At 32.3% G+C, this 25,500-nt stretch overlaps 1 protein-coding gene and 1 pseudogene across 1 annotated transcript; one reads left to right on the forward strand and one right to left on the reverse strand.

The window, feature by feature from the left end:
• Window positions 1-10,050: 10,050 nt before the first annotated feature.
• Window positions 10,051-10,250, reverse strand: LOC130947166 (small nucleolar RNA U3; annotated as a pseudogene).
• A 3,044-nt stretch (window positions 10,251-13,294) lies between these two features.
• Window positions 13,295-16,993, forward strand: LOC130944570 (receptor-like protein kinase HSL1). Its single transcript, XM_057872936.1, has 2 exons — window positions 13,295-16,095; window positions 16,246-16,993. The coding sequence occupies exons 1-2, from the start codon at window positions 13,500-13,502 to the stop codon at window positions 16,635-16,637; spliced, it is 2,988 nt and encodes a 995-aa protein (XP_057728919.1). The 5' UTR covers window positions 13,295-13,499; the 3' UTR covers window positions 16,638-16,993.
• Window positions 16,994-25,500: the final 8,507 nt, after the last annotated feature.

The following is a 25,500-nucleotide window of genomic DNA, read 5'->3' on the forward strand; positions in this document are numbered from 1 at the left end:
TATGGGTACAAATGGTAATTTCTTTTTTCTATGGGTAGATATGTCAGCGTTTTCAACTTTCGTGGGTACAAATGGTAGTTTACTCTTTTAAAAGTTATTTTAGTAATCGCATTTGTTGTTGTTTACGCTTATTAAAAGCCATTTATAATTTTTACCAAACACAGATGCTACCATTTTTAAAATGTTAACTTTTAAAAGTTAACTTTTATAAATTTTTTTTCAAAAAATAAAAATTTTACCGAATTAAGTCTAAGTCTAATATTTTCTTTAACTTATGTCAAATTTTCTGTTTCAAAAAAAAAAAAAACAAAAAAATTAAACATCTAAAACTTAGAAGATATATATTCAGAATCTATTTTTCAAGATTTTGAAAATCAATTATGGAACTAGTAGAATTAGAGCTAGAAGTTTAAATGTTTAAAAATTTAACTGAAGTTTAATCGAAATTGAATTGAACATAATAAATTAATATATTTATGCATTAAATATATAATTTAAATTTTTTTAAAATTTTATTATTTTAAATTAGTTAACTACTAAAAAATTTAGACCAATTCAATTGATTAACTATTTATTTGATTGATTTTTTGACCAATTCAATGCTGATTAATTTGTATCATGAATCGGATAAGTTTTGCGGGCAGTCAAACTGGTCGTTTTAATTCGATTTTCTTGGTTAGTGACTTTTTTTTCTATTTATTCAAATGGGAGGACATGATAATACGTTTACCAATGTCGTAATTAACAAATTGAATCACAATTATTACATCAAAATTGGAATAGTTGGAGCAAAATTGGCCAAACTACTCTAAACTCTAAAGAAACTAGAATAAAATCACTTTTACATTTCATTTACCCAGCAATTACAATCATCGGCCTTTTTTTTTTCTTTTTGGTCAGTGGATTGGACAACCAATTATCAGCCTATTTATAGTATTTTCTATCACAACTAAGTCTACTTCTCTCAATTGGGCCTATTGGGTTAATGTCATGAGTGAAGTACCAATCCGGCTCCTATCTATTTTTAAGAATGACAACGCGACCCCTCAAAATAAAATCGATCTACTTCGGTCTCTTTCCCCTGATTCCGTCACACAACGCGGTCTCTGTGGGTATTTTTCCGTCAACTCTGAACGAAAAATGCTGACGTGTTAGTTTTAGAAATGGACAGGGATCTAATTGTCTCTAAATTTAAATGCGTTAGAAGTTTATTTGTCCTTATAATTTTTTAAACAATATTCTTTTAGATTATTTTTTATTTATTATATTAATATTTTTTTCCAATAAATTATTAAATATATGGTATAATAAGTACAAACTAATTAATAAATTATTCAAATTTAAAAATATCATTTATTATGAAACTAAATAAATAATTCTCAAATATAATTTTTAAATACATAAATAATAAACATCAAAATTCAGTTAATACATTAATAATAATAACCCTATAATATACTATTAGTATTATGATCTAGATAATTTTTCATAATAAAGTGAAAACTAATGAACACATTACTAAATATATAGTAAAATATTTTTGAGTAATAACAAATTTAATTTTTTAGCTCTTTAAACTAAATTAATAATTCTATTTGATATCTTTGTACTAAAATACACTATGAGTAAACTACTAATACTATGAAATAATTAAAATATAATTAATATATGATGTAGACCATTTATAAACTCAATAAATTTAAAGTATCAATAATATTATTAATCTATTAATAATACATATGATCATAAGGTTATAGATTGATAAAGATTTATCAATATAAGAATAATATAGATTAATTAAAATTTTAAGTATATTAAAATTTAATTAAAGAGATAAAAAATAGAATTATTTCAATTAGTATTTAATTATGTCATTAAAGGTTATATATTTTAACTATTTCATTTAGTATTAGTAGCTTGCTCATAGTGTATTTTAGTACAAAGATATCAAATAGAATTATTAATTTAGTTTAAAGAGATAAAAAATTAAATTTGTTATTACTCAAAAATATTTTACTATATATCAAGTAATGTGTTGTTAATTTTCACTTTATTATGAAAAATTATCTAGATCATAATACTAATAGTATATTATAGGGTTATTATTATTAATGTATTAACTGAATTTTGATGTTTATTATTTATGTATTTAAAAATTATATTTGAGAATTATTTATTTAGTTTCATAATGAATGATATTTTTAAATTTGAATAATTTATTAATTAGTTTGTACTTATTATACCATATATTTAATAATTTATTGGAAAAAGAATATTAATATAATAAATAAAAAATAATCTAAAAAAATATTATTTAAAAAATTATAAGGACAAATAAACCTCTAACCAATTTAAATTTAGAGACAATTAGACCCCTGTCCATTTTTGAACCTGACACGTCAGCATTTTCTGTTCAGAATTGACGGAAAAATACCCACAGGGACTGCGTTGTGTGACGGAATCAGGAAACATGGACTGGAGTGGATCAATTTTATTTTGAGGGGTCGTGTTGTCATTCTTAGAAATGGACATGGGTCGGGTTGGTACTTCACTCTTAATGTCATAACTGTTGTGATAAGGATGAAAGATGAGGTGGATGACCATCATTAATTAAGGGTGTTTGATTTTAATACTGAATGGCTCAACTCCTCATGGCAAACATAAATTAAAGAAGTTGAAATTGTAAGCTTCACACGCCTATAAATAGTGAAGTAATCTGAGGCTTTTATACACACAAAAGCAATAAACAATTCTCTCTCTCTTTATGTTGCAATACTTCTTTCTCTCTCTTTATATTTCTTTATTTTATATTTGTTACCTCTTCTTTATTTATTTATTTAGTTATTTTATAACACGTTATCAGCATGAGACTCTGATCAAATTTTAGAAAGACTCCAGGTAACAAATTTTTATTATGTCGAAACTCTTTCATCTTGAATATAATGCTCTTGATATATTTAGAAATAATTATTTAACATGGATATAGATGTTGAAATCTATCTTGATTCAATGGATCTTGAAGATACCATTGAGACTGAAAATAATACATCCCAGAAGGATAAAAGTCAAGGCCATAATTTTCCTTCATCGTCATCTTGGCGAATGATTGAAAAATGAATATCCCACATTAAAAGATCTTGCAGATCTGTGGAAAGACTTTGAAGAAAGGTACAATCATGTGATACTTCCTCAAGCCCGATATGTTAGGGAAAACTTTCTTGACCTTCCATGTCTCGAATGTGCTCCTGCAGCAGCAGTATCAAGAAAAAGAATTTAAAAATATTCTGAGTTAATTTCTTATTTTCTTGTTGCTGAACGCAACAATGAGTTACTTTTAAGGAATCATGAAGCGCGCCCAGTTGGCACCACCCCATTTCCTGAAGTAAATGCGGCAATTAACCCCAGAAGAGGTAAATGGCAAGATTTTGATAACAAAAAAAAATTATGGAAAGAAAAGAAATTATGTTCACAAGAAAGATCTCACTAGAAGTGGGATAAAGAAAGAAATAATGGGCAAAGTATATCAATTGAGGATAAATGCTTTCGTTGTGGTGGAAAGGGCCATTGGTCACGTACCTGTCGTACCCCAAGGCACCTAGTTGATCTTTATCAAGCATCCTTGAAAAGGGATGACAAAGAAAAGGAAACAAATTTTGTTTCAAATGATGAAAATTCCACCACTCATTATGATATATCTAATTTCTTTAAGGATTCTGAAGGTAATTAATATTGGCTATTTGATCAATGATGGAATAATTTGATATGTGTATGTGTTTGTTAAGTATTCATGTGAATAATTTGACTCTGTATGTACTTCTACTCATTTTATAATTATCATTTGTTTTTGAAAAAAAATGGCAAGGACATATTTTGAAGATATTTGCCTTGCGGATAGTGCAAGTTCGCACACTATTCTTAAAAGTGATATATATTTTATCCATCTTGTGCCAAAAGAAGAATATGTTAATACTATTATTGGCTCGGACAATGTGATAGAAGGCTCCGAAAGAGCTATAATTTTGTTTCCTGGAGGAACAAAATTCATAATAAATAATGCACTATTATCTACCAAGTCTCTAAGGAACTTGTTGAGTTTTAAAGATATTCGCCGAAATGGATATCATATTGAGACTATGAATGAGGGAAATCATGAGTACTTATGTAACACAACTCATGATTCAAATAAGAAAGTTATATTAGAAAAATTACCTTCACTTTCATCTGGATTATATTATACCAAGATTAGTGCAATTAAATCACATGCCATTGTAAACCAAAAGTTTACTAGTCCAAATGATTTCATAACTTGGCATGATAGATTGGGTCATCCGAAAACAACCATGATGAGAAAAATTATTGAAAACTCCCATGGACATTCACTAAAAAACCAGAAGATTTTTAAAACTAATGAATTTTGTTGCGCTGCATGTTCTCAATAAAATTTAATTTTAAGGCCATCACCACTAAAGATTGGATTTAAGTCCCTTGAATTCCTAGAAAGGATTCAAGGTGATATATGCGGACCTATTCATCCACCATGTGGATTTTTTAGATATTTTATGGTCTTGATAGACGCATCTTCGAGATGGTCACATGTGTGCTTATTATCTTCTTGTAACCTGACATTTGCGAGATTATTGGCTCAAATTATTCGATTAAAAGCACAATTTTCAAAAAATCCAATCAAAGCAATTCGCCTTGATAATGCTGGTGAATTTACTTCCCAAACTTTTGATGCTTATTGTATGGCTAATGGAATAAGTGTTGAACATCCAATAGCTTATGTTCACACACAAAATGAGTTAGCAGAATCTCTTATTAAGCGCCTTCAATTAATTGCTAGACCCTTGCTTATGAGAACAAATCTCCCAACCTCGATTTGGGGGCATGCTATTTTACATGCAGCAACACTTATTCATTTGAGGCCAACGAGTTACCATCAGTTCTCTCCTATGCAATTAGCTTTTGGCCAGCAGCCAAATATTTTCCATTTAAGAATATTTGGTGTGCGATATATGTTCCCATTGCACCACCTAATCGCATCAAAATGGGACTCCAAAGAAAATTGGGGATATATGTTGGATATGATTCTTCCTCTATAGTAAGGTATCTTGAGATACAAATGGAAAATGTATTTAAAGCTCGGTTTGCATATTGTAATTTTGATGAATCAAAATTTCCAACATTAGGGGGAGAAAATAAGCTTCTTGAAAAGGAACTTAATTGAAATGCATCATCGTTGATGCATTTAGATCCTCGATCAGGGCAATGTGAACTAGAAGTTCAAAAGATTATACATTTGCAAAGAATAGCAAATGAATTGCCTGATTCATTTTCCGATACAAAGAGGATAACCAAATCTTATATACCAGCGAAAAATGCCCCAATTCGAATTGATGTCCTAGTAGGACAAGTAGCTACTAAAGCAAATTCATGCCAGAAGCGTGGCAGGGCAAAAAATATCCCAATTTGAATTGATGTCCCAGTAGGACAAATAGCCACTGTAGCAACCTGTCGGTTCCAAAGATAAAAATCTTCGAAAGAGAAAAGAGGTAAATACTATTCCTGTTGAAAAAGACACAGTAAAGACACATGCAGTTGTCCAAAATTCTGATATAATTTTAATGCCAGAAGACGTTCAGGTACCTGAAAATTGTGAAAATGATGAGATCTTGATAAATTATGTCTTTAAAGGAGAGAAATGGGACCGAAATAAGACAATTGTCAATGAAATATTTGCATATAATGTGACATTAAATATCATGCATGAAAATAAGGATCTTGAGCCAAGGTCACTCAAAGAATGTTGACAAAGGAATGATTGGCCAAAATGGAAAGAAGCCATGAAGGCTGAGTTAGACTCACTTGCAAAACGTGAAGTCTTTGGACCTGTAGTCCGTACACCAGAAGATGTAAAACCTGTTGGATACCGATGGGTATTTGTGAGAAAATGAAATGAGAAAAATGAAGTTGTGCGCTACAAAATCCGACTTGTGGCACAAGGTTTTTCACAAAGGCCCGGTATAGATTATGAAGAAACGTATTCCCCTGTAGTGAATGCGATAACATTGCGTTATTTGGTCAGTTTATCTGCATATCATGAACTGCATATGCATTTAATGGATGTGGTAACAGCCTACTTATATGGCTCACTAGATCGTGATATCTATATGAAAGTCCCTGAAGGACTGAAGATATCTAAACCATCAAATGAATATTCGCAAGGGCTATACTCAGTCAAATTGCAAAGTTCTTTATATGTGGTCTAAAGCAATCTGGACGAATGTGGTATAATCGTCTTACTGAGTATCTGACCAAAAATGGATTCAAGAACGATGATATCTGCTCCTGTGTTTTCATAAAGAAAACTGCATTTGGATCCATTATTATAGCTGTGTACGTTGATGATTTAAATATCATTGGAACTCCTGAAGAGATTCCAACAATTATAAAAATTCTAAAAGAAGAGTTTGAGATGAAAGATCTTGGAAAGACTAAATTTTGTCTCGACCTGCAGATCGAGCATACAAAAAATGGGATCTTTATTCATCAAACAACATACACAGATAAAATCTTGAAAATATTTTATATGGATAAGTCACATCCTTTGAGTACCCCAATGATCGTAAGATCTTTAGATGTGAAAAAAGGATCAATTCCGTCCTAAGGAAGAAAATGAAGATATCCTTGGTCCTGAAGTACCATATCTTAGTGCCATTGGAGCGCTAATGTATCTTGCTAATAATACGCGACCTGACATATCATTCGCCGTGAATTTACTAGTAAGATATAGTTCCTCTCCAACCAGAAGACATTGGAGTGGAATCAAACAGATCTTTCGATATCTTCATAGAACGGTTGATATGGGGTTGTTTTATCCCTATGGATCCAAGTCACAACTAGTTGGCTATGTAGATGCCGGATACTTGTCTGATCCACATAAAGGGAGATCTCAAATAGGATACCTGTTTACATATTGTGGTACAGCTATATCATGGAGGTCCACGAAACAGACGATAGCAGCAACCTCCTCTAATCATGCTGAAATACTAGTAATTCATGAAGCTAGTCACGAGTGTTTTTGGCTGAGGAGTCTGATTCAATATATTCTGTTATCATGTGGACTGACTGATCATAAGATGGCTCCAACTGTCCTATTTGAAGATAATACAGCATGTATTGCTCAACTTAAAGGCGGATATATCAAAGGTGATAGAACAAAGCATATTTTTCCAAAATTCTTCTTCACTCATGATCTTCAAAAATCAAGGGACAATTGATGTCCAATAGATCTGCTCAAGTGACAATCTGGCAGATTTGTTCACAAAGTCACTCCCAAAATCCTCCTTTGAAAGATTGGTACATGAGATTGGAATGCGCTGATTTCGAGACATTAAATGATGTTGGCAAGAGGGGGAGACTGTAGTCTTTTTTCCTTGGTCAGTTTTTTTTTTCTATTGGATTTTTCTTGACAAGGTTTTTAATGAGGCAGTCCCTATCACTAAAGGATATTGTACTCTTTTTCCTTCACTAAGATTTTTTTCCACTGGATTTTTCTTTAGTAAGATTTTAACAAGACAATAATCCTAAATGGTCATCAAAGGGAGAGTGTTGTGATAAGGATGAAAGATGAGGTGGATGACCATCATTAATTAAGAGTGTTTGATTTCAATGCTGACTCCTCATGACAAACATAAATTAAAGAAGTTGAAATTGTAAGCTTCACACGCCTATAAATAGTGAAGCAATATGAGGCTTTTATACACACAAAAACAATAAACAATTCTCTTTTTCTTTATGTTGCAATACTTCTTTCTCTCTCTTTATATTTCTTTATTTTATATTTGTTATCTCTTCTTTATTTATTTATTTAGTTATTTTATAGGTGAGTTCTATCCAACCCCCTCTATTTCAACATGTAAATTACCCTTCGTGACGTGACATGCTTTAATTGGATGCTTAGTTTTACTTTGAGTTAATTTAACTCAATAAGAGTTAATATGTTAACTAAAGTAGGGTAATTTTGTAATTAAATATTTTTATAAGAGAGATAAATATATAATTTCTATAAACATTAAAAAATAAAGTTATATTTTTATCATTGTGTAGAAATTCAATTTACCCCAGTCCCATTTTTCTCTGAAATTGAAAGAAAAAATCAACTCATTGGGTGTTCCATATTTTGATGAACCAGGAAATAATAAGCTTCTGCGTTTCACCAACGGGCTTTTAGCCATCAATACTCAATCTTTATTTATTTTTTACCAATTTTATCCTTTATGCATACTATTGTATTATTTATATTATTTTTGTTTATATGAACTATCTTTTTCTATTATTTACTATTTTTTTATTAATTATTTATTTGATATTATACACTTTTATAATTATAATTTTTTTGTATTATTTTTATTTTTTTTAATATAATATATTGATCCTATTAAAAAAGTAAATTAAACAAAAAATTAATTGTAAATAATAATAATAAAAAATTATAACATACTAAAAAAGAGTACTAAGAGTACTAAAAATATACTGTATAAAAATATCATAAATTTTTTTTGATTTATTTCAATTACTACCAAAATAAATATTTAATTTTTTTATTATTTTTAGTACTCTCTAAAATTTATATTTTGTTAGTTTTAATTAAAAGTATATTTTGCCAATTTTTATATATTATTTTTATCTTAGTGTATAAATATTAATTTTATTATAGAATTAATTAATAACATCTATTCAAATATATAAATTAAAATAATATACAAAAATTATTTAAGTTGATGTCTATTTTAGTAATTTTGTATCTAAAAGTGATTTTGAATAGTGTAATCCAAACAACATTTATTTTACTATAATTCATTTTGATATAAATATTGCCAAACATAAATCACTTGATACAAACTTACTTTTCATCAAAATCAAGTTTGCAAAATTAATTTTATTCAAACTCCGGTTTGCAAACTGTAATCCAAACCATAGTTGTCAGAACCGAACCGGTGATCGAACCGGTGAAGTTACTGGGTCACTGGGTCACTGGTCGAACCGGTTAACTTGGTATAATTAAATAATTATATAAAATTTAATTATTTTTTTATTATTAGTATTTTTATTTTTTCTTTATAAAAATAATTATCATTTTTAAATTTTAATACTTTATTAATTAGTTTATATTTATTTTATTGTTATATTATTATTGGTGAAAAGTCACATACAATTATTTTTTTGTGAAGTTGATATTTAAGAACCGTTAGATGATTTGACTAGTTTAACTAAATATCATCTAACGATTTTCAACTATCAACCTCATGAAGATAAAAAATAAAATAATATATTAAAAAAATAAATTGTGGTTAATTAAATTTTTTGTTTATATTTTTAATTTGTATATATTTAATAAAATTTATAGTTAAATAAAATGTAATTGATTTAAAAATGAGTGACTTTGAAATTAAAATAAATTGAATAGAAGTAAAAAGAAAGAATGCTATATGTATTATAATTTGTCTAATATTTAAAAAGAAATACTCTAGCCTGGTGGTGGAAGAAGCTTGTTGGCTTTATGCTGGATCCAAAAATCATCACAAGCGACACTTGGCAGCGCTGGAGGGTGTAGAGCATCGTGGCTGGAGGGTGTAGAGCATCGTGGAGTTGCATATCGCTAGTCCATTGTAGATTCACCTTCAACGTTGACCAAGTGACTCAAACCGGTTCGGTTTTCACAGAATTTGACCGGTTTTTACCGGTTCACACCGGGTTTGACCGGTCCGTACCGATTCTCAACCTTACACGGTCTAAATATCGGACCGAACCGGTATATGGTCCGGTTTACCGGTTTTTCGGTCGAACCGACCGATCCGGTCCGGTTCTGACAACTATGATCCAAACACACACTAAGTATTTAGAGAAAATAACTAATTAAATGGCCAGGAAAAAAATATTTGAGTCTGTCAGAACACCGTGAGACCATCTCGACCACAAGGTTGTAGCGCAACGATCCTCTACTGTTCAGATGGCATGCGCTTTGGAACAATTAATCACGCTCTCACGGTCATAGTTCAACCAAAGTCTTCTTAGAACTCAAGGATACAGATTGTAGTGCGAACGATCCTCTACTGTTCAGATGGCATGCGCTTTGGAACAATTAATCACGCTCTGACCTCACGGTCATAGTTCAACCAAAGTCTTCTTAGAACTCAAGGATACAGATGTACGAGCCTATAGAACAGATCCTGTTCAAGTAAGGTCGTGTTCTGTGTTTTGTGTTTAGTTATAAAAACTGCTTTTCTTTTGTGAACCTAACCCAGGTGAGACTAAGTTTACGTTTGCGAAATTCAGAAAATCTTAAAATTTAAGAACGTAAAATCGATTATGATGGCTTTTTATGATGATAGTGTAGAAGGGGAAGACGAAAAAGAAAATGAAAATAATGATGATGATGATGATGATGGTGATGTTGATGATGATATGGGATTTCTGGATGGCATTGAAATTAAATTTGGAGGTATTTAATTACATAATCACCCACTTTGGGCTATAATTTAATTACCAAGAATTTAACCATAGTTAACATAGCAACCAATTAAAAGATGACATGTCACAGAGGGTAAATTACATGTTATTATAGAAAGGGTAGGCTAGAATTTACCTATTTTATAACAATAACAAGTTAACAACTTATATCTATAGAAAGTTAGAAACGAAGAAACCTTGTCTAAAAGTGTTATTTATGGTGTTGACACTATATCATAAGAAGCAAAAAAGTAAAAAAATTGATTGCTTCATTTTAATTAGGTAAACCCTATATATCTTTAAACCAAATTGTGTTATTCTAGTAGTTATCTTACTAGTCCATTTAAATAAATGTTAGGGGTTTAAATTTCGTTTAGTACATACAACAATCCATTGGCCAACAACAAACTTTTAATGGAGCCCAATACTGCGACGAATTAACCCTTGATTTGTCAGATTAAAAGATACGTTAAAAAACAAAAAAAAAAACACTATTTTTTCTTGGACATTAACTTTTAGTTGTTATAGTCATGTGCTGAGTATGTAGCGTTTGGTAGCATATACACATCATCAGTTAAATACTGATGGTTCAGTTCCGTATGCAATTTCATAAATAAATATAATTGTTTTGAAACTTAATTAAACAGCCCTATAATAGAAAAGATATTGAACAGGATCATGACAGAAAATACATGTTATTATTTTGTTATGTACAAAAAAAGAATTTACATTCTCATGACATTCATATTTAAAAAATTATAAAATGCATTATGTTATTTACATCTTGATTTTTGGCGTATCAAAATTATCTACTAAGTGCATAAAAAAATGATTATGACAAGTTTCTATCTTGATCCCTGCTTGAGAGACATTTGTTCATTTTAATTTTTGATTCCGTGGAAAGAATAGGCATAAGCTTCATGTTTTTACTGAATTTAAGTTGCACTTATGTTGAGTGTTGAAAATACTTAAAGTGATTTATACCTAATAAAAACAAGGCCTAATCAATAATTAATATATATAATGTATATGTGAATGTGCATTGAACCTGTCGTTCTCTTAGTTTAATTCTATGATTCTACAGTGATGTATGTTTGCTACATTTAATTTGTGATTTGCAACATGTTACATGCCAAGAAGCTAGCGTCAATCTGAAAAGGCATAATCGTATGCAAAATTCTAAGCTGTACTTTTCAATAATCAATATCATAGTGGCCTTTCTGGGCACCAAAGTCGAGTCAAAAAGAAAGAGTTGGAACTTGGAAATTTGTTTGTGATGCCTAATCATACATCAATAACAATCATTTGAAACTAAGAGTAATTTTGTCAATCCCATCATTCAATTTAATACTCATATATTCATTAATTATGTGCCTCCATTTAGTGCATCGCCAGTATTTGCAAAATTTCAACACTCCCCACTCTGGAAGAATTTGTCGTAAAGCATAAACATATTCATCATCATGAGCATCTTTATTTTGTGTGTGAAACGGATATAATTTAGGTACATTACTATTTATATTCATTTTGCAATTTATTCTAAAAAGAGACTCGCTAAATATCTTAACTATTCTTTTAAATATAAAGTTTACATATATTTAAACGTTAAGAAACACAAAGGTTATATAGATCTGAAAATTACTAGTCCTATGCATAGACACTAGACAGCATCACTAACACATATAGCTTCGAATTTTTTGATAAGATGTTTATTGATTTAGCAGTGCACCAACTCAACTGTTTAATCATATGACATGAAGACGTCTCAAAATTGAATACCTACTACGACAGGGTTTGGCATAATCACCTTTATCGCTTCAAGAACGTTAACTACACCAAATTAATTTTAGTAGTAATTTTTTTTGTCTTTAACAGTAATAACAAATATATAATTGTTACAAAACAGTAAATTAACAAAAAAAAATTAATGATTATAAAATTATTATGATTAAAATTTACCACTAAAACTAATTCTTTTTAGTAATTTTATAATACTATATATATAAGTAACTCATCTTTATACGAGTTTTAATAATTCCTATCAAACTTTAATTCAAGCAATAATATTGTATACATAGCTATTTAAAAATGAAAAGAGTGGTATAAATATTTAGAAGAGCAATAGTGACTCAGTTAAAATTGAAGAAATCTATCTTGATTAGTTGCTTATGCTTTAATTAATGGTTAAGTTGATAAATTAGGAGATAGGTAGTGCTATTAATGGTAGGCCTCTATGAAGACTGAAGAGTCAAAAAAGTTGTTACCATAATTGAATAGTGATTTTCTGGTTTAATTAGTGAGAGGAGATTTTCAAAAGCTAGTCTAACAATATTTTCAAAGCTGTCTGCATTGGTTCAACGTTTTCAACTTCACATGCCTTTCCGAAGAAGTTCGAACCACTCTCCATTATTATTAACAACTACTCTTTTTATTGTTTTCCATTGTGGGTTGACCCAACAGATTAGACTAGACTCACACTCTGCATCGTATCCATATATCTATGGCCTCAATCTTCTTTTCCCTCCAGTAATTTCTGTGTTTACTACTATTTTTGATTGCATGCATGCATGCGGTTGAAAATGTGTTCAGTCAGATAGCAACATCATTGATTTTTTGGTACCAAAACATAAAGACAAAATAAGGGGTATAATTGGAAATGGAAAAAGAAAATTTTGCGGAAAAACTTTATTTGAACATATCATATAGATAGACTCGTATGAACCTGCAGCAACATCAATCTCAATCCATCTCGTTTTCAATTTTGAAGTTATAATAAGCATAGTATGCTCTTTCCGTATGTTTGTATAAAAATAGTTTGAAAAAAAAAAGACTAGAGAGATGTTACTATGTTAGTACAAAAATGTAGTAGCGTAGTGATAATTATAGTAGCATGATGGTGGTATGTCCCTCAGGTGGGTGATGAGAGCACTACTCGTAATTAAATCTCTCGTTTCCCTCTCTTTCTCTCTCTGTAAACTATAACCGCCATGCCTCTCTTATTCTTCTTCTTCTTCTTCTTCTTTGTTACTCCCACTCTCTCACTCAACCAAGAAGGCCTGCTCCTTCTAGAAGTCAAGAAGCAACTACTTCCATCATCCTCCTCCTCCCTCGCCGACTGGAACCCCCGCGACCCCACCCCATGCAACTGGACCTGCGTCACATGCAACCCCAACACCTCCCACGTCATCTCCCTCTCCCTCTCCTCTCTCTCCCTCTCCGGCCCTATTCCCTCATCCCTCTGCCGCCTCCCCTCCCTCTCTACTCTCTCTCTCGATGACAACTTCCTCATCTCCCCCCTCCCCTCTACTCTCTCCCTCTGCACCTCCCTCACCCACCTTAACCTCTCTGGAAACCTCTTCACCGGACCCCTCCCTTCTTTTCTCTCCTCTCTCCCCTCCCTTCTCCACCTCGACCTCTCCTTCAACAACTTTTCCGCTTCTATTCCCCCTTCCTTCTCTCTCTTCCCCAACCTCCGATCCCTCAACCTCGTCGGAAACCTCCTCAACGGAACCATCCCTTCGTTTCTCACCAACCTCACCACCTTAACCTCCCTCAACTTGTCCTACAACCCTTTTCTTCCTGCTCCGTTACCGAGTGAGTTCGGCAACATGACCAACCTCCAGGACTTGTCTCTTTCCGGCTGCAACCTCCTCGGTCCAATTCCCGCTTCATTGGGGAAGCTATCCAACCTTCGAATACTTGATCTAACCTATAACAGCCTCCAGGGTGCCATACCGGAGTCTCTCATCTCCGGCCTCACCAGCATCGTGTTTCTCGAGCTCTATGGAAACTCGCTCTCTGGTTCATTGCCACGTGGCACTGTGTGGAACAACCTCACCCATTTGGAAGGCTTCGACGCCTCCGGGAACGACTTGACAGGGACGATTCCCTCCGAGTTGACTCGGTTGAAGAAACTCGGTTCTCTCAACTTGTTCGATAACAACCTCGAAGGCTCTCTGCCGGAGAGTATCGTCGAGGCCGAGAGCTTGTACGAGCTTAAACTGTTCAACAACTCGCTCAATGGGTCGTTGCCGAGTCAACTCGGGAGCAACTCCCCCCTGCAGACACTCGACCTTTCGTACAACAGCTTCTCCGGCGAGATTCCGGCGGGATTGTGCCGCCGGGGAGCGTTGCAGGAGATCATGCTAATTTACAACTCGTTCTCCGGCAGAATCCCCGAGAGTCTGGGGGATTGCAGGAGCTTGATGAGGGTTCGAATGAGGAACAATAACATTTCGGGAACTGTTCCCGAGGCTATGTGGGGACTGCCACACCTTTTTCTTCTGGAGCTTGATGAGAATTCCCTTACTGGGTCGATTTCTACTTCTATTTCTGGCGCAAGCAACATGTCAAGTTTGTCGCTTTCCTTCAACATGTTCTCAGGGTCTGTTCCGCAGGAAATTGGGAATTTGAACAACCTTGTTCAGTTTGTCGCCAGCCATAATAGGCTATCTGGTCGGATTCCGTCGAGTGTTGTGAAATTGAGTCAGTTGGGGAAGCTTGTGATTAGTGATAATGAGCTTTCGGGTGAGATACCTTTGGGGATTAGTGCTTTGGAAAAGCTTAATGATCTTGATTTGTCCAATAATAAGCTTGATGGTAACATTCCAAGTGAATTAGGAACCTTGCCGGTGCTTAATTATCTTGATCTTTCCGGGAATCTTTTCTCCGGTAGGATCCCAATTGAGCTGCAGAATTTGAATCTTAATTTGCTGAATTTGTCGAATAATCAGCTTTCAGGGGAGATCCCTAAAGAATTCGACAATGAGAATTACAAGAAGAGTTTTCTTGGAAATCCAGGGCTGTGTAGTTCTTCTTCAGTCTCTGGGCTCTGTCAAAATTTAGGTGAGAAGAAGAAGAACAAGATAAAGTATGATTGGGTTTTCAGGTTCATATTTGTGCTTGCTGGAATTGTGTTTGTTGTTGGGGTAACATGGTTTTGGTTCAAATTTAGGAGCATTAAGAAGATGAAGAAGAAAGTGATGCCTAACATGTTAAAATGGAGATCTTTTCACAAACTTGGATTCAGTGAGTATGAGGTTGTGAAGTTGCTGAGTGAAGACAATGTCATTGGTAGCGGAGCATCCGGGAAAGTTTACAAGGTTGTCCTGAGCAATGGTGAAGCTGTGGCAGTGAAGAAATTATGGGGACCAAAAAACAGGACTACTGTTTCTGAAAAAGATGGTTTTTTTGAAGCTGAGGTGGAAACATTGGGAAAAATCAGGCACAAGAATATTGTGAGGCTATGGTGTTGTTGTAACAGTGGTGATAGCAAGCTCTTAGTTTATGAGTACATGCCTAATGGAAGCCTTGCTGATTTGCTTCACAGTAGCAAGAGAAGCTTGTTGGATTGGCCAATTAGGTACAGAATTGCCATTGATGCTGCTGAGGGGCTTTCTTATTTGCATCACTATTGTGTTCCTCCTATTGTTCATAGGGATGTCAAATCCCACAATATATTGCTTGATGAAGACTTTGGAGCAAAAGTTGCCGATTTTGGTGTGGCCAGAACTTTTAGCAGGGTTACCCAAGGTGCAGAATCTATGTCTGCAATTGCCGGATCTTATGGTTACATAGCACCAGGTAAAAAATTAACATCAAATTCACTTTTGTTTACCTTTGATTTTACTTTGGTATAACAATAAATTTATATATGGAAGGTTAATCACTTACTAACTATGTATACACCTATCTTTGATTTTATTAAATTGCATTTTAATGTATGTGATGCAGAATATGCTTACACTCTAAGAGTGAATGAGAAGAGTGACATCTATAGTTTTGGAGTGGTAATTTTAGAATTGGTAAGTGGGAGAGCTCCACTTGATCCAGCATATGGTGACAAAGATTTGGTGAAATGGGTTTCTTCCACATTGGAGCAGAGTGGAGAGGATCAAGTGATTGATCCAACTATGGATGTTAAGTACAAGGGAGAAATCATTAAGGTACTAAACATAGGGCTTCTTTGCACAAACCCTCTTCCCATAAACCGGCCTTCAATGCGCAAGGTGGTGACAATGCTGCATGAAATATCTGCAATTCCAAGAACAACAAGTGGAAAATTGTCCCCTTATTATCAAGAAGAGGCCTCTGATAATGAAAATCATCATGGAAACACGGTTTGATCCAGTTATCCATATATTTTAAGTATCATGTTTAGGGTGTATTTAGATTTAGGTAAAAAGTTGTGTTTAGATACATCATCTAAAACATGATATTTAAAATTAGACAGAGTATTTGAAACATCTATTGTAAGAAATGGTAAGAGATGGCATAACTAGGTTCAATTTTCATCACTATCACTTTTTTACATATAAAAAAGTTACTACATGTAACAGTAACTGTAAGAAATATTAAGAGAGAGAGAGAGATGCCAATTTTAACTTTGCCATTTTTCTCAATTCTCATGAACTGGATATTGTATAATTGAAATTGCTATCATAGTTGGAACTAAAGTAATATTCTTGGATGAAATTTTTAATGGCAAGTGTTAGTCCCGGATTTGTTGTCCATATCTTCTTGCCTTGTGTGTTCATCTATGCATCTGTTGCCATTTGCCACTGTTCATTTTAGGAATAGAATCTGATACCCTATATGGTTGACCTATATTCTGACAAATGTTTTGGTGAAACCAATTAGAATATGATTGTATTGTAAAAGTAATTTGAAGGTGTCACGCATCATTTTCATTGCCATAAGAATATGTCGTCACATAGTCTTATCCAGTGAGATGCATATTGCATGGGACTTGAGAATAATAAAGTGTTTTTGTTTGTCATGAATTGTGAACGAATATTCATATGGTTGATTAGATATCGTTTTAGATGAGATCATTTTATAATTGGAGTAAAGTTTTTAATATACATCATCCAAGTACGGGATCAAAATCTTCTTTAAAGCAAAAACAAATTCATGTCCCTTTCTGTATTGCATCATGCATATTTTATGTTTTGTCATTGTCCCCTCAGTTTTTAAAGTTGTACTGATAGTTGTTTTAATTTTTGTTTCCAAATACATATTTTCCAAGCAATAAGCTAATATATTTGGATGAGGAAACAAGGTAATGCGACATTGTAACGGATATGCATAATTTAAATGAGTAAATATTTTTTTTTGGTTTCTGACTATTTATTTGAAAAATAAAGTATTTTTTTATAATTTAAAATAAAATTTTTAATTAATCACTAATTATTTAAATTACTGGTTTAAGCACTCCTAACATATTAACAGGTCACTGTTTTTTTATAAGGACCTCTTAAACAAATTACTTTAATAATTAGAGACCAATTAAAATTTTTTAAATTATATAGAAATACTTTATCCTTGGGACAAATGATCATGATTCATGAATCATAAAGGCCATTTACTCAAATTTTGTTTTTGCTATGAGATTGTCATTTTGAAGGGCCAGGGACCCGTTTAGCTACTCAACGAAAGGAAGCATGCAAATGGAGTAATTATATTTTGAAAGATTAATAGGCCATTGCAGTCGGATATGGGCTAATTTTGTAGCCCAATGTTTCGGTTGTGAAAGATTTCAATCATTTCTCTTCAAGGCCCAAAAGGATGAAAAAAGAAATTTTAGGAGTATTAATATTTCAGAGTTGTTGCAGCTTAATATGTTTGGTTTTGGGCAACACATAAGCCCCTTTGCTAATAAAAACAATTGTGTTTTAAGAACATCAGATAAGGTTACTGTTAGTGATACTGATACGTATTTCAAATGTTCATGATATAAAGAGTTTAAATATTATTTAAAAATTATTTGTTTATATTTTTAGAATGTTTAATTTAATTTTATGTATTTTAATTTTATTTATTTAGTTACTAGATTATGCTTTGTGTTTGTGGGTTTAGGATTTTTTTTGTTTTAACCTAATAAGAGATTAGAAATATCTCATAAACTATTGTAGTCATAGTATTAAGTGATTAGAGGTGTCAAAACACTTTTTGGTTTCGTGATGAAATCATGGCATGGACAAGTGAAGTTGAGTGAGTCTCTTTCTTGTTGTAAGAAAAATTTAATAGAAGGTTGGGGAGTCTTTTCGATTCAATTATCAAATTATAGTGTGAACAAATTAAGTTGAGAAGTTCATTTTTTGTTAGATCAAGAAATTAGATAAAATTGGATAAAAGGTAGAATAATTCTCTTTGTATCCAATTTCAATCTATTCCTTTTATTTTTTATTTCACTTTTAATATATCTTTCTTATTTAATTTCACTTCATGTCATTATGTTCATCTTTATTTTTCTGTCTGTATTAGTTAGTAAAATATTTTATTTTAATAAATACAAAATAAATAACTTATATTTTTTGGATTTTTTAAAAAAAATTAATTTATAATTTTAACATGTGCATTTAAGACAAGATAATTATATCCTAAAAAAATATACTTTATAGTTTTTACACACTAAAAAATGTACTAGTACCTAATTAAGTTGTTGAAACCCTAAGATGCCATCAATCAATTATAAAACCTATTAATTAGAACCCTAGCAATTGTGTTTTTCAACTTCATTATTGTTATTAAACTCTATCGTATCCTTGTGCTAAGTAGAGAATTTGTAAGCCATCCAATTTGTAAACAATACTTCATTATATGTAAAGGTTAAAATTAAAACTTCTCGAATCAAACTTACTTGTATCTTTTCAATTGAATTAATTTAATCGACAATGTTTTTGCTAGTTTTCTATTTATATACATTAAATTTTATGGAATCTGATTACGTGCAGAGGACGTCATTACATCCAGGAGATTAGATTCTGCAGTAATTTCCTCTTTTTAATTACCAAAAGTATATGCTGGCGCTTCTGATCTACGAAAATTCCGTGGCCAATCAAAATGAATCTAAGTAGAAGTACGTAACTAACGTAAGTACTATGTTAAGGACTTAGTACTTAGAATATTTATGCACGAGACAAAAAAAGAGAGCTTAAAACAATTGCAATGAAATTGATAATCATTGAAATCTCATTTCACTTGAAATTATTACACGAAACAAAGAAGGAAATTTTGAACACAACCGCAGAGACATCATGTCATGAAAGAGCAATATATTATATTGCGAAGCTTTACTCTTTACAACCGAAGATAATGATGATTCTGTGATATGTATAGGGCTTTTCTAACAGCCTGGAAGTTAATGCTTTTATTTTATGCATGCATGAATGACATTCTCTATTTTAAGTAAGAAGCTAAAAAATGAAATTGAATGATCATAAACTTTATTTGGTAATACAGTGAAAAATTCTATATATATCTTATGCATAGGTCTCATGTTTTAAGTGAGATACAGTGGAGTATGCAAGCCTGTCCTACTCAAAATATTTTATATAATTTTTTATTTACCCACATAATTACCTTCTAACTATTTGTTTTTTCTTTCATATTTCAAGGAGGGAAAAAAAATGTTATGGACGTATATGTTTCAATTATTTTCAACTGAACAGTTAGGTGAATAAATTATTAGTCAACTAAATTTCTAATTAAGTACCGAAAACCCTAAAAAGTAGGTCAGCCTTATTTTTTCTTCATTCTTTCTTTTTTCTTTCATTTTCCCTCAATTCCTCTTTCTTCTCCTGCTGTTTCTTCTTTTGTTTTTTTTTGTTTCCGGTGTTGTTGATTTTTATTGTGTTTTTCTATAATTTATTTGTTAGTTATAAAAATTTGAGTAATTATTTAAATTAGTCTCCAAAAATCTTAAAAATATATATTTTAGTCTCTAAAAAAATTAATACACAGATCAATCCTTAAAGTTTATTTTTGACAGACAAATCAGTCTCCAATTTATTTTCTGACAAAGTAATTACCCAAATCAGTCCTCAAGAATTTTAAAAGTAGACATTTTAGTCACTAAAAAAATTAATACACAATTGAATCTCTAAGGTTTTACTTCGACAGACAAATCAGTTCTCCGTCCAAAAAAAAAGTAAAATAAAATTATTATTATTATTATTAATTGCACACTAATATTGTATCATAATTTTTTGTATTTTTTAGACAAAAATAATAATAATAATTTATATATTAGATTCTTTTGTATGTATTTATAATATAAAAAGTATATATATATATACTCAATAATAATAATAATAATAATAAAATTATTAGAGATTATTTTACAAAAAAATTAAAGTTGAAACTATTTGATATTTTTGTATTTAATATAATCAAAAGATATCTTATTTTAAAAAACATGCATGTTTGTATTAAAAGAAAATATTTTAATTTGGATTTCAAATCATCATTATTCACCTTAAATACTTGTTTCTAACGAAAAGAGTGTATTAATATGCTAGTGCCATCATCCACATACACAAAGTTAAGTTAATAATAATAAAGGTTGACATATAGTAAAAGTAAAATGGACGGGAGACTGTTATATCTGACAAAAAAATCGTTGAAAATTGATCTGTGTATTAATTTTTCTTGGAGACTAAAATGTTCGCTTTTAAAATCCTTGAGGACCGATTTGGAAGTTACTCTGCCGAAAAATAAATTGGAGATTGATTTGTCTGTCAAAAAAATTTTTAGAGATTGATCTGTATATTAATTATTTTTAGGACTAAAATATCCATTTTTAAAATCGTTAGAGACTAATTTGAATAATTACTCTAAAATTTTTTTGTGTTTGGTTTAGGATATTTTAAAATTATGTAAACAAAAATTAACTATTAAATCTATAATCACTTGTATAAATATAAAATATATATTAAAAATTAGTTAAATAATACAAATACATATGACTATTTTTTGTGTGCATATAATATTTTTTATTTTAAAATATATGTTTATTTTATTTAAAAATAAAACCTAGTAACTTTTTGAAGAGTTCTGTAATAGAGATGACGATAGAAAAAGGCAGATCTATCACGCTTGCTGTAAACATTAATAACTTCGCCTCAAAATTAAATCCGGGTGTACCTTACAAATTCACGCTCTCACCCTGTCCCATAATATCTGATTTTTTATTTTAATAAATAAATTAAATGTATTAATTATCGAATTAAATAATTTTAAAAATTATTATTGAAATTCGTTATTTTGTTTTATTTTATTTATACTGTAAATGAGATATATGTAAAGTCATCTTATTTACGGTGTAAACGAGATATGGCTTGGAGACGGCTATATATATAACTTGTTTACAGCATTTGATCGGGCGCTAGTTTGAATTTTTCAACTATTTTTTCTTCCTATTTACCCATTTCTGAGCATATAATTGATATTTACAACGATGGCGCGTGCAGCTGATAACAACGAAGACATCAACAGGCTGAACGAGACTTCGTATTATGTCAGGACAGCGGACTTTGCGGTTAGTTTTAATTTATTGTATTTTAAAAAATCCTATATAGATAAATGTGTGTATGTAGCTATGGTTAGGATAGTAGTGACAAAGGAGAATATAGTTTGTGTAGTTAGTATGCAATAGATTACTGGTAAAAATTTAGAACTCTCTTTTATTTCACTTGTCTAAGGTTGTTACTACATAATTATTAGTTTGGAACGCCATCTAATTTAGTTATTTTACCCTTTTTAATTTTATAATTAGAATTTTTTTATATCAAATATATTGAAACTTACAAAATAAGATTTTTCTAAAAAATATGCAACTAAATATGTAATTACGTTGTTATTTATAAAATCTGTAATTTATGAAAAAATATCTATTTAGGTTTAATATTTTTTTCTGAGAAAATCTAATAACAAAATAAAAACAGCATAAAAATTTAAAAAAAAATATAGGCACCTATCTAAAAAATTAGTGACATTGTAACGACAGTTAAACTTAAAAAAATCAATAAAAGTTTTAAAATTATTTATTGATAATTATGAACATATATTTTTTCTTTAGAGGTCTCGCCTTCTACTTTTTCACCGAGTGAGTCATACCCTTTCTCCACTGAACGTCATCGTCCCGTATCTGAAGGAGGTTGGATTTGGCGACACGGTGCCTTTCAGAGACTTCACATTTGACAATGCCTTGACTACACATTCGTGGAGCGATGGCATCTGGAGACGCACACGTTTCATCTCCCATGGGGTGAGATTACTATCATCCTGCAAGACGTTGCGTACCACCTAGAGCTACGTGCCCACGGGGACCCTATTGGGGTGCCTCCGTGACTTTGGTAGGTGGTACTAGACGGAGATGTGGCAATTGGTGGAGCGGCTGTTGGGTGCCAGGCCTTCGATGGCTCCACAGCAGGCAGCACAGAGGAAGGAATCGTTCACGCTGAAGCTCGTATGGTTGCGGGATCGTGTCCGCCAGATGTCCGCTACGGACGACCCAAAGACCCTCCGACAATACACTAGATGCTACATCATGTTACTGATCGGAGGATATCTGATGATGGATGATGAGTTTGGAAAACTCTAAACTAAATTGATGATGATCAAACATTATTAACAGCAAAGTTATTAAGTTAATCTTGATTAATGTGTTAATTAAAATAATTTTGTTGTGCAGGTTTAATATTGGGCCGAAAACAATTTTCTGGTGCAAGCCCAAAATACATTCAGCCTTTGGTTTTGATAAATATGGCTGATTTGATGTTACTTGGGCGCAAATGATTTTGATTGCTCTAAACTCAAGTGTGTTACATGCTTTCCATTTGCTGTGTGCAAGTTCCAAATTTCATCAGGAAAGCAAATGTTACTATTGGGACAGAAATTTAAATAATGTCACAAGCCCAATTTGTTGAGCATGCATGGTCCGAAAGAAAAAAATGGGATTGGGGCACATTGATGAAAAACCCAACTCTTTGAATTTGGTTGCTTGCCTCCAACGGATTCCATTTCTCACTTTGGATGGAATTCAAATTTAATTTAATGCATTGGAAACATAAGAAAGAGAGAGAAGATTAATTTGATGGCTATTATGACTATGCACGCCACTCTAAGGGAAGTAAAAGCAAGCTATTCTCAAATTAATGTGTTTAACCACTCTACATTACTTTTCTTCAGATTCTTTAATTCTCTCTCATCTCTTTCCTCTTCTTTCTTCGGTCCTTGTCCAGGAAACAATGGAAGAAATGTTCTTCAACCAAGAAAAGGAAGAGGCTGCATGTATCAAGACCATCAAGCTAATGATGGCAAGAAAACACACTAAAATAAAAATGAGCTGTGGCTGAGATTTTCACCAAATGTGGTTAGATTTGGTGAGGTAATCTTGAGCTTTTCATGCTCAAAAAAAGACGTTGAAGATTCGGCCAAGAGAAGAGATTCTTGAAGCATGGCTTGTCTTTGATTCTGCTCAACCACCACAGGGAGTAGCTAGAGTGGCGAAGTGATGGTTGAAGGCAGAGATTGAAGCAGATGAAGTCATTATCATCATGAGGCATCAAGGGCCAGAAATCCATCTTGGAGAGCAAGCCAAGGATGGAGAGCCCGGATTGATGAAGGGTGATGATCAAGAAAGGACTAGATGTAATTGCATGTTGGTTAATGCATGGTTATCTCTTCTCTTTCTGTGTGGCCGAACCGGTTCTGTGTTTGTTGAGGAGAAGAAGTTGGTTCGGTTTTGGCTTCAAGTGTGGAGGCTTTCCTTTCTTTAAAAAGGGGGAACACCACTGTTTGAAGCAAGGAGAAATTTGAGAGTGCAAGGCACAGAGTTCTCAGAGCTACCTGAGCTAACAGTTTTTCTCTCCTTCAATGTTCTCTGTTTTGTAATTTTTCTGTTTAATTTTGTCATGTCTTGAGTCTCATGGAAAAAGGCAAACAAGTGAGGTTTGTATGAAAAAGCCATAGAGCGGAAAAAGGCAGAGAGAGCAAAATTAAAAGAAAAAGCCATAGATGTCTTAGAGGTCCTTTGTTCATCTATGTTGTGTATCATGATTCTGTGGGAATCCCCTTGTAAGTTGGGTTAGCACTTTACAAGTTGTAATCAGATTGATTATAGTGAAATTTCATCATGTTTGTGATGGAGATTGGATGTAGGCTGCACTGCACTTAGCAGCCGAACCAGGATATATCTGGGTGCAATCTTTTTCTCCTTTCTACTCCATTTCTGTTTTCAAATACACAGGAGCAAAAACCAGAATTATCTCGTGCCAAGTGACGAGACAAAAAGGAAAAGTCTCGTGGCAAGGGACGAGACAAAACAAAGTTGCTCGTGTCCAGCGACGAGCAAAAACAGAAAAGTCTTCTCTGAAGGTCAGCAAGTGTTTCAAGCAAAAAGGGGGCTAAGATTCAACCCCCCCTTCTCTTAGCCACTGAAAATATCAATTGGTATCAGAGCTTGGTCTCAAATAGATCAAGCTTTGCAGCTTGGAGTAAAGATCCTCATGGCAGAAAACAGTGGCGCAAGTGTGTTGTCATACAATCTGGCTGAAGGTCAATCAAGCAACAGACCTCCCCTCTTCAATGGGAAAAATTATACCTATTGGAAGGAGAGGATGAAGATATTTGTACAAGCCGTGGATTACAGACTTTGGAAAATCATCCTAGAAGGTCCTCAATTCCCATCTACCACAAGTGCTGAAGGAGTAGTCACTCTTAAACCAGAAGCAAGTTGGACCGAGGAAGATAGGAAGAAGGTGGAGTTAAATGCCAAGGCAATCAATCTGCTCAACTGTGCCATCAGCTTTGAGGAGTACCGACGAGTATCACGATGCACAACAGCAAAGGAAATCTGGGACAAGTTACAAATCACTCATGAAGGAACTACCATTGTAAAGAAAACTCGGACAGACATGTTAAACAGGGAATATGAAATGTTTGCAATGAAGGAAGGAGAGTCCATTGATGAACTGTTCGAACGGTTCAATACCATCACTGTTGGCTTAGATGCTCTTGGAATCACACATTCAGAATCTGTGCTAGTGAGAAGAGTGTTGAGATGTCTCACAAAAGAGTGGGAAACAAAAGCTTTAATTATTTTTGAGAGTAGTAACTTAGATTCCATGACACTTGATGATTTGAGAGGAAATCTTCTTGCTTTTGAAAACTCCTATTTGAAAAAAGATTCAAAAAAGAAAGGAA

The sequence above is a fragment of the Arachis stenosperma genome, chromosome 8 (assembly GCF_014773155.1).
Source record: "Arachis stenosperma cultivar V10309 chromosome 8, arast.V10309.gnm1.PFL2, whole genome shotgun sequence".
NCBI classification, from domain to species: Eukaryota; Viridiplantae; Streptophyta; class Magnoliopsida; order Fabales; family Fabaceae; genus Arachis; species Arachis stenosperma.